Source organism: Schistocerca cancellata, chromosome 7, assembly GCF_023864275.1.
Source record: "Schistocerca cancellata isolate TAMUIC-IGC-003103 chromosome 7, iqSchCanc2.1, whole genome shotgun sequence".
In the NCBI taxonomy this organism is placed as follows: domain Eukaryota; kingdom Metazoa; phylum Arthropoda; class Insecta; order Orthoptera; family Acrididae; genus Schistocerca; species Schistocerca cancellata.
In genome coordinates, this window is record NC_064632.1 from 225,147,483 (window position 1) to 225,167,138 (window position 19,656).

At 38.3% G+C, this 19,656-nt stretch overlaps 1 protein-coding gene across 2 annotated transcripts in view; it reads right to left on the reverse strand.

The window, feature by feature from the left end:
• Window positions 1-1,443: 1,443 nt before the first annotated feature.
• Window positions 1,444-19,656, reverse strand: part of LOC126091895 (RNA-binding protein fusilli-like) — a 1,039,987-nt gene continuing 1,021,774 nt past the window's right edge. For both annotated transcript variants that reach the window (XM_049907191.1, XM_049907192.1), the window contains 2 exons: window positions 14,301-14,534; window positions 1,444-6,517 (listed from right to left, as the gene is read on the reverse strand). In XM_049907191.1, the coding sequence (XP_049763148.1) occupies window positions 5,402-6,517; window positions 14,301-14,534 (1,350 nt within the window). In that variant the 3' untranslated portion in view covers window positions 1,444-5,401. The remainder of the gene's footprint in view (window positions 6,518-14,300; window positions 14,535-19,656) is intronic.

Genomic DNA, 19,656 nt, shown 5'->3' on the forward strand with positions numbered 1-19,656 from the left:
AGGACTACCGGCCATTTTTGAGTTTTAGTACATTTTTGAAATGTTAGTTCCTTTTTCAAGTACACAAACAGATGTTGGTATGTCCTAGTATGTATATAACAAAAGTCGCATGCCTTTAACAAATACACAGAGCATGATGATCAACATGCATATCCTTAGAACGAAAAGCCAGAAACCATGCTCACATACTTGCTTACAGAATACCCACACATGGCTCTAGATTAGATTTATGACGAGGAAGTAAATTCATCCATTTATGTACTTGGAAAAGCTCGAAACTGGCTGGTAATGCTGGACAAAAAGAACTCATTTTAACTGAACAGCCTGGTAGAGTGACATCTTTCTTTCTTTCTTTCTTTTTTTCAATTTGTGAATGTGTCTTGATGTTACGCATGTTTCAATTTTGGAAAAATTTATTGGAGTTATTAAAATTGAGGAGTGGTGTTTTAAGACATGAACAATTTATCAAATCTATTGTAACGATCAATTAATAACCTCTGTGTGTTCTCCTTTTCTTTGTAATGTATAGGGTCAGTCGTTTTCCTGTTGTGATTGTGAGCAGGTGATTTGTAAGCATGATTGCAAAATCCACAGTTGGTTATTGTCAAAATGTGACTTTAGTGTTTTTGGTCTGGGAATACCAGCACCAGACTTTAGCTCTCACAACAATGATATATTTTAAGAATAATAATTGCAGACAGTTCTTTAAATCCAAACCATTAGCACGCAAAGATAGACAAAAGCATGTAATAGATGTGCAGGATGTTTAATAGCTCCCACAAGGACACACATTATTATTCTGCAGAGGCACTAAAGAACCCCTGCAAACAAAAATCTTTGACAAACATGTATTATAATCACAGAAAAAGTTAACATTCTATGCAAAACTGTCATCCTGCACACCCTAAAGCACACAATACAGCCATAAAAGTACACAGTAAAATAATTAATCAATTTGTCTACAAAGATGATAGAGTTATCCTACCTTAGACCAGACCAGACCCGACCAGTATCCCAGCGACAATGTGAGGAAGGTTGCAAAGGCTCTGCATAGCAACAACAATGCTCCACTGAGGTGCCAACTATTAAAAAATGTTCCTTAATCATCATCATCCCCATGTAATTCCAATACCAAATGCCACAGTATTACCTGTTCACTGATATGAGAAAGCCCAACATAGAACACACATGCCAACTGTGACACAGTAAAGAGAAAAGACACTATGTTATGAGTTACCAGTTCCTTGTGTCAGTTTTGCATCCAAATGAAAAATTTAAAAACACCTACCAGTAAAAATAAAGTATTTTGTACAAGGGATCTTCTTTTTTCTGAAAGAAGTGTCACATGTTTATCCCCCTGAAGGATATATCTGTTAAGCAGTATGCAAAAGAGAAAAGGGCTCAATGTTCCCAAATACCAAATAAGTAAAAAATTGTTAAGTGTAAATTTCTCAAAAGAATTTATTAATTGTTCTCCATTGTGAACAAACAATTACAAAATTCATACAAAAACTACTTCCATTTAAACTCTCGCTAGAAAAAAAAGGACACGCAGACAAGAATGAGAGAAGCATTCTCAATGAACATTTCTGTCCACCTTCTTAGCCTCTCAGTAACATAAACTGAGAGAAGTTAGCTGCCAAGAGTTAGTGAAAATTCTTTAAATGTAGCAAATATTGTGTGAAAGAGTTTTGACTAATGAGGGATTTTTTCTTCTGTGAGAGTGTCTTCTCAGCAGATTCTCCTTCCAGTAACTGTTTTAATTGCAAAAGCAATCATTTAATAGGTCTCTACACACAATTTTAAAAAAATAATCATATTATATATTTTTGGTAGAAGTAAGCTACAACTTTCCTCTCTGTTCTTTGCAGCTTCTCCATAATGCCATGTATGAGTGTATTTGCAAAAATTGTTCATCATGTGCATTAGAAAAATATGGATGTGTGTGTGTGTCACTTAGTTAAAAAAAGAAGAAAGAAAACCATGCACTCGGTCCCACCACCACAATTCTGTTTGTAACTTTCCTCATAAATATCACAATAATTAAATGGGGAAAGTCAAACTGTTTACCAACCAAGTCAAAACTCTTTCTCTACAAGAAACCATCTGTGCAAACCATGGTGCAGGAAAGGGAAAAATCAACAATGACACATGATAAGCTGACCCCACAAGTGTTTCTAGCGAAAGCCAAATAGAACAAAAACATAGGCAACTAAACAAAATACCATATTAATAAGGAAAAAATGCGCTACAAAATACAAAGCTACTAGTTCTTGTGTATACACTTCCCAACTTTACCACTTATGAAGTAAAATGCACCCCTGTCTTTAAATATGAGGATGGTATGTCACATGTGAAAATAATAAGCAGTACAACAAGACACAGTGCTGTAACCAAACAAAGAACAAAAACATTTAGAAAAATCACTTAATGTCCTTTACAACATTTCAAATAAAAAAAATGATGACAATTTCATTTTCTCTACACAAGTTTCCAATTCACATAAAAGCTTCAAAATGATTGCCTCTGTTGAAGAACAGAAATAACTTTAAGTACTATATGAAGGATATATGTCAGCATCTGGCAAGAAATTGCATGTTAAAGAATGTATGGTTCACACATACTAATGTAACACCCAGAGCATTTTATCAGAAATAAAGATAATTTGGTAATTCTGAAATGCTGGCAGAAGTCATTGAACAGACATCATTCTAGTTTCTGGGTCTTGCCCTTTGGAATGCTGGGAGCTATCTATTATCACTTACAGCATAAATCATGAAAATACTGCTGTCAAAAATGCAGTGTGTGCTATTTCTTAAACACAGTGAAATAACAACCGCTATTAACACTATAGGTGGGTTAATACCAAAGCTAGATGGGTTAAGACTGAAGCAGTATGAAACAACTGAGCAGCCACTGTAGACAGACATACATATTTAAGTATTCAATTCCTTGACTACTATTACAAAATGTGAACCATACATATCAAACATGCTAACAGACCATGAAAACATGTCTTTAGAACCCAGAGCCAATGAAGATCATACAGAAATTTTAACAGCTGCACCCCTTCCAGCACCATTACACAACTAAATTGCTCAAAACGAACTATTTTAACAATAATTTTCACAAAAATTTTACAATTTTCATATATAAATATGTCAAATGAGACAATAATGGCATGCCGTGCACACAGATTAAAAAAAAAAAAGGCTTATATTGTCATAAATTTTAGAACTCAACATATAAGACTACTGATTTACATTTCCCCTATAAACTACTGGCATTCATTAAAACAATGTGCAGATTGTCTGTCTCAAAAGTTTTACCATGGAAGATTTCCTTCCCCAAATCACGGTACTGTCACAGCCACTAATAATTATTCTGAATGAAACAGTTCAGCAGCCTGAATGAGGGAAGGGCAATGGAAATAACTCACTGTAAGGAAGTCCTGAAGACACTATTCTTATTTTCCACTCTTCTCTATGTGAAATCTCCAGTCTGACAACTCATATTAATGACACAAAATAAATCTTTCGTAAACTATCTAAAAGAAATAAAAAAAATGAGGCACATGGCAATCCCACATGAGAGGATAAAAGCACAAGGACAAATTGCAGTTGATAAAGAATTTGTTGTTGTTACCGAATGGGATGGTTGGAGAAGAGGATGACATGGAATGCTTGGCCATTAAAGGTTTACATAAAAAATACTATATAGAGTACAATATTAATTAAGGTTAGAAGTAGTTAATATTAAGGCACAGTGTGATAAGAGTCAGGAGCATGAAACCACAAATTTAACATTAAGTCACCTGTTCCACATTAAATAGGAGGCAGTTTCGTACCCAATTCACATATATATTTATATATAAAAACACAAGGAACTCTTACTTGGGCAAATGTCTTGTTAGCATAAGGAAGACCCAAGCTGAAAATGTAATTTGTATCAGTCATATTTTGTACTGTCTTGTTATACAGCTGAAGAGCTGACCAGTAAGAAGTGCATTCACTTTCTAACACACAAAAAGTCCAAGCTACTTTGATGTAATTACTAATCTATTCAGAAAGCGGTAGAAAGGCAGACAGCGCTGATAGAAGAGATCTTATGCTAAATGAAGGATTATGTACAAAAATATAAAATATTCTTATTAATTGACTTTGTTAAATGCATAACAAAATAGGTGTAAGGTCCACATTTTCAGAAACACTTAAACAGCTGCCTCAGACTGACATTCAGAAATATCTGGGAAGTACTAATCAAGAGGAATATCTCTGATTTAAGAAAAGTGTGACAACAGGAGTATTTCATTGACTTTATCACTATTGTAGGGTCACTACAGCTCCAAGAGAAGTTTTGTCTATGGAGTTGAGACAATCAGGCTTATAACCAAGAGCAAGTTACATCAATGTGAAGAACTAAAGGGGGCCAAAACTGGAATGGCTTTGAAGATGGAATGGCGATAGTCAAAAGTATGCTCCTAGCTCCATCGTTAATAAGGGAACTAACCTGACCTCACTTCAGTGCAATTATAACAATAACAATAGAATAATTATTATTTTGTTTCTAGCCACTACACACACCCAAGACCTCTTAAGGACCTTGTGAAACATGATTTGAAAATCTCTTGAAAAATGAAATAATAAACATTATGCAGAACGGAACTAAAATCTGTTCGTTCTATTCGAGGAATGTTAAGTACAGTATAATCTCTACAAATAACAAACTGGTCAGAGTAACATAATCCACTTAAAACAGGAATTCCTTTTTTTCTGGACACAACCTATCAAAATTCTAATTGGAATGTTTAATGAACCATCGCTTCCTTCCTCATACAACAAAAAGTTCATTACGATACAGCTATTTTGTTGTATCTGAAGATGATAAATAGCCTCAGACCAAAAGAGGAGTCATGAAAGTACACATTATTTAATATCTGCACACTTCCATTTTTAGGAGAAACATTTATACTGAAATAACCACTCCCTACATGTCATGGTCAAGTAACACTTATTTCGAACACACTATTTGGACGGACATGTAAAATTTATGTTTAAAAGTTCACCTATACCCTTTTAAACATACCAGTTTATTAATGCAGACACATAGAGACAAGAATGCTAAACAATGTATCACAAGAGGTGATATCTTTCAGGTACACTTGTCTCAACCATCAGCTATTCGTAAATTGATTACCCAAATATTGCAAATGAGTAGGCACGCAGTTTAAACGTCTGCAATTTACACCTCATCTCAGAGAAACAATTGGCACACAATCTGCAATTCTTTATTCTATATCCAACCTTCCCTCCTCAACATTTCTGTCCTGCGGGAGGAATGAACACAAAAAAGTGAGAATTTCATTTCTGCCATCTCTCTGTATTTATATGCCATATTAATATCACAATGCTGAATAAAATGGTGTCTGGTATGCCATAGCAGCAGCAGGATGGGGCACAGAGGCTTGTGGATGGAAAACTGTCGTAGCACCACTTGTCGGTGGCTGCCACTGGCGTTTCACTCCTGCTCCCTGAAGGTCTGCAGGGAAAGCTTGCTCCCAGGACCGTTTTAAGCCCACAAGTGCAGCTGCAGCACCCATTCCTGGGCCTGATACCAACTGAGGCAACATGCCGTGAGGCGGCGGCGGGTGTTGAGCAGGTGCTTGGGGTGGAGGGTACTGAGGAGGGGCTGCAGCTTTATAAGGACTTGGAGCAGAAGGTGTAGGTGTTGCAGCCTGTGCCTGGAGAGCCACTGGCAATCTCGGTGGAACGTTCAGGAAAACGAGACCCGATGTCATAGCAGGTGAAGTGCCAGGAAATGGAGAAGCGTGATGAATCAATGGCGCGTAAACTGCTCCGGTAGGCGTGTGTATGGCTGCCTTAGCACTGGTCGGAGGAGGGGGTAATGCGGGAGTGGAGGGCCCAGGTCCAGAGACCGCTGTCGGTCCACCTACACCCCCACCATTCATTTCACCCCACGCACGTTTGGCGACTGCAGCCGCTGCTGCCGCAGCTGCGGCTGCTGCCTGAACGTGGGCTTGTGCTTGTGCCTGCACATGAACGTGAGCATCTGCTGCTATTGCAGCTACAAGCTGTTGCTGTTGCACTTGCTGCTGCTGTTGCTGTTGGTGTTGTGCTGCAGCTAACTGATTCATAAGCCAGAGGGGGTCACGGTGAGCTGCCGCAGCTGCCACAATGAGGGGGTGAGTTTCCCACGCAATCGGGCCTGCGGGAACAGCCTGTGGTGGAGGGAGGGCTGGTGGCAGAGCGTGTGTCGGAGTATGAGGGTGGGGCAACATACCGGGGGACAGCAAGGCTGCCGCCTTGGCCGGTGATACAGCACTTGTTGGGATGCCTCCTGTCAGCACCAAGTTCATATCTTCCCCAGAGCACTGGAACACTTCGATGTACCGCTGCTTCTTGCCGAACGTCATGTAGCGGTGGTGTTTCTGCTGTGCCGACAGGAATGCACTTTGCTCCGAGTCCATCTGGATGAATGCCTCGCCAGACGGTTGACCCTGCGCAGTTTCACTTATTACAGAGTAAGCATTAACACACAAAAATGTGGTATTTGAGAGACAGAAAGATTAAGGAAGTCTAAAGAATCTATTGTAAGCAGTAAGTACAGCAGCCACTGCCATTCGCAACAAATCAGAATAAATAAGATGGAAATGAAAAATATTTAGATATTATATTCTCTCAACTTTTGCCCTTTCATCAAATCTGTACTGTATACAGCGAAACCCCTCTTTTCTTCTTGTGAAGGTACTACTTTCAGGAAAATCTAAGTGGCAGGAAATTATTTTATAAAACACCAACTTGCCATATTATTGATTGTACTGCCCTTTTAATTTAAGCATTTTATCTTACATAGTTTTCATAATTCGTGAACACATTGACACCCACTACTTTTTTTTAACAAAAAATTCAAAATTGTAGTTTGTTTAAATTTCACCTGATGAAGTTTATATGTGGTTTTGTAATTTATAAATGCATTCTAAAATACATCTGCAGCAGAAACATTTTCTTTGCAATCAATTCTACATATTTACCTGCAATGTACGGTCCACCAATGTCACATCACTATCACACCAACGACAACATTATCTACAACATGCATAACATCTTGCAGGGGACATTCCAACTGGAACTTCAACCTGATAGCAGTCCTTATTTTTACCTAGATATAGCAGGATACAAAATCAAATAGGGGTAATGCAGGAGTAGGTTTAATAATGAATAAAAAAAATAGGAGTGTGGGTAAGCTACTACAAACAGCATAGTGAACGCATTATTGTGGCCAAGATAGATACGAAGCCCATGCCTACTACAGTAGTACAAGTTTATATGCCAACTAGCTCTGCAGATGACGAAGAAATTGAAGAAATGTATGATGAAATAAAAGAAATTATTCAGGTAGTGAAGGGAGGCGAAAATTTAATAGACATGGGTGACTGGAATTCAGTAGGAGGAAAATGGAGAGAAGGAAACGTAGTAGGTGAATATGGATTGGGGGTAAGAAATGAAAGAGGAAGCCGTCTGGTAGAATTTTGCACAGAGCACAACTTAATCATAGCTAACACTTGGTTCAAGAATCATAAAAGAAGGTTGTATACATAGAAGAAGCCTGGAGATACTGACAGGTTTCAGATAGATTATATAATGGTAAGACAGAGATTTAGGAACCAGGTTTTAAATTGTAAGACGTTTCCAGGGGCAGATGTGGACTCCAACCACAATCTATTGGTTATGAACTGTAGATTAAAACTGAAGAAACTGCAAAAAGATTGGAATTTAAGGAGATGGGACCTGGATAAACTGAAAGAACCAGAGGTTGTACAGAGTTTCAGGGAGAGCATAAGTGAACAATTGACAGGAATGGGGGAAAGAAATACAATAGCAGAAGAATGGGTAGCTTCGAGGGATGAAGTAGTGAAGGCAGCAGAGAATCAAGTAGGTAAAAAGACGAGGGCTAGCAGAAATCCTTGGGTAACAGAAGAAATATTGAATTTAATTGATGAAAGGAGAAAATATAAAAATGCAGTAAATGAAGCAGGCAAAAATGAATACAAATGTCTCAAAAATGAGATCAACAGGAAGTGCAAAATGGCTAAGCTAGAGGACAAATGTAAGGGTGTAGAGGCTTATCTCACTAGGGCTAAGATAGATACTGCCTACAGGAAAATTAGAGAGACCTTTGGAGAAAAGAGAACCACTTGCATGAACATCTAGAGCTCAGATGGAAACCCAGTTCTAAGCAAAGAAGGGAAAGCAGAAAGGGGGAAGGAGTATATAGAGGGTCTGTACAAGGGCGATGTACTTGAGGACAATATTATGGAAATGGAAGAGGATGTAGTTGAAAGGTGAAGGTGAAATGGGAGATATGATACTGCGTGACGTGTTTCACGGAACACTGAAAGACCTGAGTCGAAACAAGGCCCCAGGAGTAGACAACATTCCATTAGAACTACTGACAGCCTTGGGAGAGCCAGTCCTGACAAAACTCTACCATCTGGTGAGCAAGGTGTATGAGACAGGCGAAATACCCTCAGACTTCAAGAAGAATATAATAATTCCAATCCCAAAGAAAGCAGGTGTTGACAGATGTGAAAATTACTGAACTATCTGTTTAGTAAGTCATGGCTGCAAAATAATAATGCGAATTCTTTACAGATGAATGGAAAAACTAGTAGAAGCAGACCTTGGTGAAGATCAGTTTGGATTCCATAGAAATATTGGAACACGTGAGGCAATACTGACCCTACGACTTATCTTAGAATCTAGATTAAGGAAAGGCAAACCTACATTTCTAGCATTTGTAGACTTAGAGAAAGCTTTTGACAATGTTGACTGGAATACTCTCTTTCAAATTCTGAAGGCGGCAGGGGTAAAATACAGGGAGCAAAAGGCTATTTACAATTTGTACAGAAACCAGATGGCAGTTATAAGAGCCGAGGGGTATGAAAGGGAAGCAATGGTTGGGAAGGGAGTGAGACAGGGTTGTAGCCTCTCCCCGATGTTATTCAATCTTTATATTGAGCAAGCAGTAAACGAAACAAAAGAAAAATTCCGAGTAGGTATTAAAATCCATGGAGAAGAAATAAAAACTTTGAGGTTCGCCAATGACATTGTAATTCTGTCAGAGACAGCAAAGGACTTGGAAGAGCAGTTGAACAGAATGGACAGTGTCTTGAAAGGAGGGTATAAGATGAACATCAACAAAAGCAAAACGAGGATAATGGAATGTAGTTGGATTAAGTTGGGTGATGCTGAGGGAATTAGATTAGGAAATGAGACACTTAAAGTAGTAAAGGAGTTTTGCTATTTGGGAAGAAAAATGACTGATGATGGTCGGGGTAGGGAGGATATAAAGTGTAGACTGGCAATGGCAATAAAAGCGTTTCTGAAGAAGAGAAATTTGTTAACATCGAGTATAGATTTAAGCGTCGTATTTGTATGGAGTGTAGCCATGTATGGAAGTGAAACATGGACGATAAATAGTTTGGACAAGAAGAGAATAGAAGCTTTTGAAATGTGGTGCTACAGAAGAATGCTCAAGATTAGATGGGTAGATCATATAACTAATGAGGAAGTATTGAATAGGATTGGGGAGAAGAGAAGTTTGTGGCACAACTTGACTAGAAGAAGGGATCAGTTGGTAGGGCATGTTCTGAGGCATCAAGGGATCACCAATTTAGTATGGGATGGCAGCGTGGAGGGTAAAAATCGTAGAGGGAGACCAAGAGATGAATACACTAAGCAGATTCAGAAGGATGTAGGCTGCAGTACGTACTGGAAGATGAATCAGTTTGCACAGGATAGAGTAGCATGGTAGCATGGAGAGCTGCATCAAACCAGTCTCAGGACTGAAGACCAATACAACAACTGGTAGGATAGATCCACTTCCTTACAGCAGCAGTTTGAGATGGTGGACTCCTTAACCTCCATCCAAGTCTCTGTTTTTTAGCTCAGAGCTTCCAGATTTGATACTTACAGAGCATCAGGTTCTTTCTAGGCACAACTGCACTGAATGCGTTCTGGACAATGATTTCCAGTGGCATGTTTTGAAAGTATGGTTAATGCCAAAATCTGAGGGTTGCAGCTTGCTGGTTCAGTTTAATGGCAATAATTCTAGCTGTAAAATTATGTTTTTAGAATGTGCAGTGAAACAATGCACCCCAGAAGACATCTGCTATTACACGCTCACATTTTATGTCAAATGTACGAGACAATTTTTCAAAAAGCTCTGAAGACTACCATGTTTAAGCAATGTTTCCACATTTTTAAAACAATGTGGTTATATAATTTGCCATGTACAGAGTTGTTCATCTTTCCCGATTCATCAGCACTCTCAACTAAAATTACTGTGAGATGAACTTTACTGTGGTTTCTCTCAAGGGTAATTTTCAGTTTTAAAGGCAAGTGCCTTATTCAGAAGGGCACTGAAGAAGAGACTGGTTTAACTGATGTCGATAACTTATGATACACAATCATATGTAAATACTTTAAACTCAGCATTCTGCCATTCACTTCTACATTCACACTATTTTCTCCCCCAGACCACATTATACTGCTGCTTCAGCCTGTCAGTCCACCATTAGAAGCAGAGAAATCCTTGACACTGGCCACCTTCAGCATCTTTTCATGTATCATCATCTTAATTCCAGGAATGTAAAACTGTGAGTATCTCATAGTAGAAATTCTGACACCATTTAAGGGTTCATTCACTATATTCAGAAGACAAAAACTATGGTTTCACTAATCAAGAACTTGAGTGAATTTCTGTTGATATTTTTCCTATTTAACTGCCTTTCCATTACAAATTGCTTTACAAGGGGAGAGAAGACAAAGCATAATGTATTTCATACATTTTTTCAAGATGGCATCTTACCTATAAGCTTATTCTCTCAGTCTCTTATTGAAATAATTCTGATCGCAGGGTCTGAAGTTTATTTTCAATAACTGGACAAATAGCCAAAATAAAACACATTCATGATAGATAATCAAAATTAATACATTTGAAATTAAGATCAGCAGCTGCAGCATTTTAATAATACTGTAATACCTTCAGTAAAATAATTCGTTGCCAATGTAATTCATCATTAATTCTGAGTATTTCTCTCGGTAAATTAAAGTTGTTAAACCCCTCTATAAGGTGATAGGAGAGATGTCTGTAACTAATGAGCTATTTCACTACAGACACTTTCCATAATTTTTGAGACAGTGGTGTGTTGTTGAATAGTTTCCTGTCTGAGTAACAATAATATCCTCAGTAATCACAGTTGGGATTTCTGAAGAACTGCTCAGTTGAGAATTCCTTTACACAATCACTAACAAAACTTTACAAGCATTAAATAACAAAATAGTATGAACTGGTATTTTCTTTGACGTATCTAAAGCATCTGACTGTTTGAATCACAAAAAACTGTGATTTTATGTAACTGACATTATAGCCCACCAATGGTTAATGTTGTCTAGAAACAAAAGACTGCAGTATTTTTACTTAAAAATTCATCTAATGTAAGCAGGGGTGATTTTTCTGAGCGAGGAGAAATCACTCCCATGGTTCCACAAGGCTCAACCTTACATCTGCTATTCTATCTAATACATAATGACCACAATGAGTTCTTTTTGCAGATGACTAGAACTGTAATCAATCCAAACAAATATACAATAACGGAATAAATAGTAAATAATGTTCTTTCTGCAAATGGTCTCTCTCTATCTTATCTAAAAAACACAACATAATCCTTTCTGCACATCTTGAGGCAATACACCAATGGTAAGTGTAACACATGGTGCAGAAATAATAACTAGGTGCGAAGTTCAAAAATTTTAGTTGTCAATATTGTTGTTGCCCATTTTGTAGTTGTCCAAAAACATACATTATGGAACTCTCAGAACAATTCAGTTCAGCCACATTTCTGCTTCAAATCATGGTAAACCTTGAGGAGAGAGAAAGCAGTAAGTTGTCATGTTGTGTACTTTCATTCACTAAAGGCATATGGAATACTTTTCTTTCTTTAAGAAAGGGAGTCTTCATTACTGTGCAAGGAATTATGTACTTTGACTACTGCTTCACTGTATATTGATTCCAGCATGAAGCTTGTTGTAAATAATCCACTACTGTTCAAAATGAACTCTGATCTACACGATTACAATTCCACATGAAAAAGTGACATTCATTATTACAAATTGAGGTCATCTTTGGCAGAAGAAGGGGTGCACAGCATTGTCACCATAATTTTTGATCAGTTATGAAATTATGTAAAATGTCTGACAGGCGTCTAGTTAAATCTGAAAACAAAGTGAAACCGTTGATCCTTGACAGCTCCTATTCCACAGAAGAATTTCTGTTTTTATTGTGTGTAAAAGGTGCTGGGCTGCAATTATTAATCTGTATTTTTTTTAAAATAAAACAGAACAACCGCTAACAAGCAGTCAACTTATTGTCATATTTATATGATTGTGTAATGTGAATGTAAATGAACTCGTTCCACATCATCTTGATTAACTGTATAACTGATTCTTGGAACAAACCAACCAATTAACCCTCCAACCAACCAACATTAATGATTGTCATTTTGCACTCACCAAGCCACAATCACTCATTTTTATTTGCTATTCATACTACTTGTTCACAGACTTCATTTCATCATCAAAATATGTTGGAACTTATAAGATGTCTATCTATCCTTATATAACAGACAGTAACTACATTTTGTCTCTGCATACATTTTTGTGTTACACATTCATCAATGTAAAAGATGTCAACAGAAATTTAACATTATTCTAGACAGATAGCTACTGTACAGTGCATATTCATAGATCAAAAAGTGTGAAATCAACGAAGTTTCAGAACTTTGAAATGAGTATGAACTTCAATCTACTTATGGTCCTGTAGGAAACAATGTCATTTTCTAAACAATACAGTACACAGCTAAGGGATGGAGAAGAATCTGTGAGGTGGTTAGCAAATCCTAGACAATACAGAATCTCAAATGAAACACACTGAAGTGCAGCCTGTACCTACAGAACACAAACTAAAGACATATAACAACATTTAAATCCTATTTCTGGAAAATGCCTAGGATGTTAGGAACAAAAAATTACAAGTAACATTACATGGTTAAAGTAAGCCACATTAAAGATTTTGATACCAAGATTTCTGCAATTGTGAACAGGTTATAGATCCACTGAACTATTAAAAAAAAAAGCACTAAATTAGTGCTGTTCTTACAAGGATTATTGTATCAAAGTTCCAAAAGTGGATATCTTAATCTCAATACCTTTCCAACTAAAATACAGGAAAATTTGTTAAAGGTAATTACTTTTAAAATAAAAAATAAGGTCCAACTTGTGACCTTTCTGACACTTTAGTATGTTGTGTGTATAAGTCCAGATGACGAGAATTAAAAAAAAATATCATGTCAAACTTGTAATAATGCACCATCTTAAAGTATCATGTTTTATGGTAGCTACTATGCCACAAAACATCACCTCACACTTACAGAATCCATACTGTAGTTACAAGTGGCTATATGCTGGTGTATAATATATATAAAGATGTCACTATGCTGTTTCTGATGTTTCACATATTTATTCATCCAATTTGTCATTATTTTGGATGTATCTCTCTCTTCCTTGTGGCATCAGCTAAATAATGAACACAAAAAATTGCAGAACAATATGCTGTACAACAAATTGTCACCTTTTATCCAATGAACAATAAGGTAACACAAATAATTTGTCAGTCACTTCATTTACTGTTACAACTATTTTACTGTGAGCTGATTTAAAATAATGTTGACATGCACTTAAATGATTAAGCTGATCACATGTCGTGTAATACATTTGCCTTAAAATAAAACATTTCTGATCATGGTATAGTGATACAGCCAACAAGACAAATGTAATTTAAATAACAGTGCCAATTAACACTGTATACAAAGCTTCATATTATCTAAATGCCGTATTTATTTTTTAAAAGTCATTTTTATGCACCACCAATTGGATTTAGACCTATGGCAGGTCTTGGTGGTAGACACACACAATTTCCTTTCACTAATTATGATCTTCATCATACTACCTTTACAAAATATATTGGTGCAATTTTTTCTCATCTACTTCTGTTCAGGAAGCATAGCATCTGTTGGAAGGGTTATAGGCTACTGACAGTGCAATGTCTCTCATTAGGAACATAACTGCTCCAGTTTCCCACATTCTTTACACTGTGTAAGTAACACAAAGCAAAAATATCTGAGACTAAATATTATATTAAGTGGAAGTAGCAAGTCTTACCTGTGCATTATAGACCATATGGACCCCTTGAAAGACAATACTTTTGGCATGTTCTCCCAGAAATTCCAGTATATGTTCAACCTGAGCTTCATACGGAAGCCCTCGCAGTCTTATGCAGTCTTTCCGAGTCCCGGAAGTAATAATGTGCTGAGGGAGCAAAGGCACTTGTGGAATTTGTGCTATTAGTGGCTGTTGCTGCTCATACGTTTTAGGATCCATGGATCGATTCAACACCTGTGACAATGAAAAATTGAACAAAATTTGATAAAAACATTTAAACAGTCATTTCTTAAGACACTGCTAATTGAAAGTGATAACTGTCAGACTGATAACAGAGTGCTAGTAAATACCGTCAAAAAAAATTTGTGGGGAATTCATGAAGTCTGCAGGAAAGCCATTTACATAATTTTAAAAATTAAATATCGTGTCCCAAAGTCATACAGAACCGCGGCAAAAATGTATTTTGCGAGCCAAGTGTCATTAAAATAGACTGTTTATCTTGTTGACATCGTAATATTCTGTCTCCTACCACACGATGCTGCTTTGTAAGAAATGAAACATACTTCGTGCTTTACGCTCGCGCTGCATATGAAAAAAAAGAAAGATTTTTGAGCCGAGCAACCAAAAGTGTTGCAGAAAACAAATTGCTGTGTTGTTAAACATAAGGATACAGTCGTATGTTCCCCGATCGTTGGCAGTTTCCTCAGCCGTAGGAAACCGTGCGATCCAAGGTCGTACAGGAGAAGGCTGACAAAATGGGAAACACTTGTCATATCACGTACTTGATCCAACATGCGCAGAGTTTCCCGCAAAACGAATATCGGTCGGCATGGCGCCGACATAAGCTGCCCGGACGCCCCATTCCCTTGCTATCACAGTCGAGCCGTTTAATGACGCCTAATGCGTGCTGGATCTCTCATCTCTGACGTCACCGCAAGTGGCTTGCTGCGTGGCGGTACACTGCAGGCAAGCGGGCGCTCCTACCGACCGTTTCCCCACCAAATCCCCTGTCCTGCTTCCTCCCATTATCTGGCTGTAAGGTGAACTGACCAAGAACCGATTATGAGTTAATCACTTTACTCTGCATCATAACTATCGAGGGCCTCGAGCTTTTCATGCTGCAAAGCTGTCTCTTCCTTATTTCCGCTTCTTCCTATAGGTCTCGGTACTCTGCTCCGCTACAAGACAGGGCCCCTACATGATATTCTCAGCTTTGGACGTCTTGTAGCAGTAATAATAACAATAACAATAATGAAGTTATGTTTGCACAATATCAGGCCAATCATGCAGTACTTACTAACAAAAAGGCAGTCACATTGCTTTAAACCTGATGGAAAATCCAACTATTGGAGGCCCGCGTGGTCTCAGGCGGCTTGTCGCGGCTCACCCCGTCGGAGGTTCGAGTTCTCTCCCTCGGGCATTGTGTGTGTGTGTGTGTGTGTGTGTGTGTGTGTGTGTGTGTGTGTGTGTGCGTGCGCGCGCGCGTGTGTGTGTGTGTGTGCGCGTGTGTGTACGTGTGTGTGCGTGTGTGTGCGTGTGTGTACGTGTGTGTGCGCGTGTGTGTACGTGTGTACGTGTGTGTGTGTGTGTGTACGTGTGCGTGTGCGTGTGTGTGCGTGTGCGTGTGTGTACGTGTGCGTGTGTGTACGTGTGCGTGTGTGTACGTGTGCGTACGTGTGCGTACGTGTGCGTGTGCGTACGTGTGCGTGTGCGTACGTGTGCGTGTGTGTGCGTGCGTGTGCGTTGTCCTTAGCCTAACTCAAGTTAGATTTAAGTAGTGCGTAAGCTTAGGAACCGATGACCTCAGCAGTTTGGTCCCGTAAGACCTTACCACAAATTTCCAAATTTTCCATCTGTGGGGTGGGGGGGGGGGGGGAGGAGGAGGAGGAGGAGGAGGAGGAGGAGATGAGAGACGCTACATGGCGGGCGACCAACGATGAATAGGAATCAGTGATAACTAGAAACCGGATTTTATGCATTTGCATGTTGCATATGCATATTTGGTTCCTTTTCACCGGTTATTGTATATTTTAACTAAAAACTAGTGACGATGCATATTTCCGCTCTATGTTTATGATATTTTAAAAATTTAGACGGGCGGTATCTAGCTCGATCTAGTTTGATGTCTCACAGATTGATCGCGACCTTGAACTGCATGCAATCGCTAACCACTGCCTAGCGAAATCATTACAGAAGAGAAACAGGAGCAGAGTCAATTCTCCTGCGCCCGCGCCCCCGGTTAAACCCCTCCGCTGCCATACTATAAGCGTCGGCAACAATTGAAATAAAGTACGCAAGCTTTTAGTCGCACGTCCAGTTTCTGTTTAGCTTTGTATTTACTCGTACACAGCTGAACGTTTTTACGACGTGTAGTGTGTGACATGTTTGACGACACGTCGTTTCGTGTGTAGCTGACCATCCTGGAACATTTACATATGACGGAATTGTTTTATATTGTCGAGTCTGCGTTAAAAACGTTTCGTCAAAAAAGTATCACATAGACCAGCATGTCAAGACAAGTCTTCATATCGCAGGAATTTTTAAGAAAGATTCACGACAACTTCTGACAGCAGCAAGTTGCAGTAGCAGGGATTTGTCCAAAGGTAACCAAAAAAGTCGGTTTAACATGGATCTATGTGAAGCATTCATTGCAAGTTACATTCTTCACAAACTTGCAAATCCTATCCTCAAAGGCTTCCTGCGCAAATATTGTTTAAATCAAAATATATCAGATGTATCACCACTGGGTAAAAATTACATACCGACAATTTACGTAACTGGAAGAAATACACAATGATCTCAAGAACAGAATTATCTGGATTTCAGTTGACGAAATCCTGACAACGCGGCCGTTACATTGAAAATTTAATTGTTAGTGCTTTAAAAGAAGAGCCGCGTTCTCCCTATTTAGCGGCCTGCAAAGAGCTTGAAATTAAGTCATTCTACGATCGCCAGATTTGTGAATGAGGGTATTAGAAAAAGATTTCCAGAATCTTCTGCAGATGAAAGGGTGTTAGTATTTATTTCAGATGCTGCTCCTTATATGATCAAAGCAGGAAAAGCCCGCCGAGTATTTTATTCCAATTTCATTCATGTGACGTGCTTTGCTTACGGAGTACATCGCCTTGCTGAAGTACATTCCACGTGTGTGAATGTAAATAAACTGATTTCATCCACAAAGAACGTGTTTCTAAAGGCTCCTGCTCGCATCAAGACCTGCAAAGAAAAAGTAGCTAATGTGCCTTTACCTCTCGAACCAGTGGTAACTCGTTGGGGTACGTGCGTCAAAGCTGTTTTACAATGAACATTTCGAGGGCACTAGAGGGTAGCAAACGACTTCGTTAGTACAGAGGCTTTGGCAGTTTGCTAGTGGAAGGAAGCTTTTAATGATTGCGGCATGAAAAAAGACACTGCTGTGTCTGGCTTTCATTTTTCCCGTGTACAGGGAAGTATTTAAATCTTGACGCTAAAGGTTTGGCGTTGAATGAATCTATTCGGTTAATGAATAAAATTATTCTAGTGAACTCCTAATTGCCGGAGGTATTCCCAAGAAAACTTAAAGAAATGTTTGAAAACATTTTAAACAAAAACCCAGGCTTTGAATCCTTCTGCCAAATTGATAATTTTGTTAATGCGACGGGTGAACATTTACCAGAAACAATAAGTGCCAACATAGCACTCAGATTCAAATACTGCCCAGTTCCCTCAGTTGATGTAGAGCGGTCTTTTTCTGACTATACAAATGTTTTGAGTGATCGAGGATGCAGTCTTACTACCCGAATATTTGGAACAGTACTTGGTCGTATATGCTCACAATAGTAGAAAAATGTAAAATAAATTGTAAATGATGCTTTGGTCCAATATTATTTATTAAAAGTTTGTGCGGTTCAAAAAAATTCACGATTGTATGTTGCTTTTTAAATTAAATATTTTTGATCGTGCCCCTCTGCGTGTGATATAATCTCGAAATTGGTCCCTACATATAGATTGTTTCGCTGCGACTCACTCGCATCGCATCAGCTTGCTACTGTCAACTATAGCACAGAAGGAACAATTCTTGAACACTGAATGCGTCCCCATTTTACAAATTTTTAGAAATTAATCCCCGAATGGCCTCCTTCCTAACCTCTACCAGAAAGTATTCAGAAAATGATACCAGCGTTCTAAATGTACAGACTTTTTGCGTGGCCGGCGCTCTTCTTCGTAACTGATATGCACAGGTTCGACTTTGAGATCTAATTATAGCATGTTTTTTATTATTTGATTGCATATTTTGACACTTTTATTGCATTTTTCATGCATATTTGAAGATTTTTAGTATGCATACAATCCGGTCTCTAGTGATACCCAACCACAGCATGGTGCCAGCAGGAGGCGAAGGGGTCGGGAGGGGGGGGATGTAGGGAAGGGGAGAACAGGGAAGGGGGCAGTAATCCTAATGAAAATTCGTCCAGTTTACGAACCTGAAATACGAAGGCCGCAAAATTAGGATTTTTGTGGTCTAAAAATACCGCGAAAATAATTACTAAAATGACCTGAAAATATCGATGAATTACGTAAAAATTATATAAAATATATGTAATGTTAGTTATAAAAATAGCTAGAGTATTGAAAAATTTTGTAGAGGGATGGGTCTTAAATTATAAAAAAATAACTGATTTGAAATCTCTGTTTTTCTCCAAGAAATCTCGTTATGTTTATGTAGTGCGATTTGTCGTGTAAACAGAACTGTGGGAATGCATCGGAATCAGCTAAGCACACGTCCGCTTTTAAAATTATTGGAATTCTATAGGGGTCTGCCGGGCATATACTGCGTAAAATCAAGTTAGCCGCCGGAAAAAAAAAAAAAAAAAAAAAAACGCGCAATACGATCAGTTGTCCAAATACAGAGGTAAGTATTGAAAAGTAGATAGGGTTCCGTTAATTAAGTAAGAAGTTATATTCATTCAGGGCGAATTAGGAAAGGCGCTAACTTGAAAGAATAGTGTCTCGAAAGACAGTGTCCTTTTTCTTTATCATAAGTAATTTAACTGATGAAAGGAGAAAATATAAAAATGCAGTAAATGAAGCAGGCAAAAAGGAATACAAACGTCTCAAAAATGAGATCGACAGAAAGTGCAAAATGGCTAAGCAGGGATGGCTAGAGGGCAAATATAAGGACGTAGAGGCTTACCTCACTAGGGGCAAGTTAGATACTGCCTACAGGAAAATTAAAGAGACCTTTGGAGAAAAGAGAACCACTTGCATGAATATCAAGAGCTTTGATGGAAACCCAGTTCTAAGCAAAGAAGGGGAAGCAGAAAGGTGGAAGGAGAACATAGTGGGTCTATACAGCGACGATGTACTTGAGGACAAT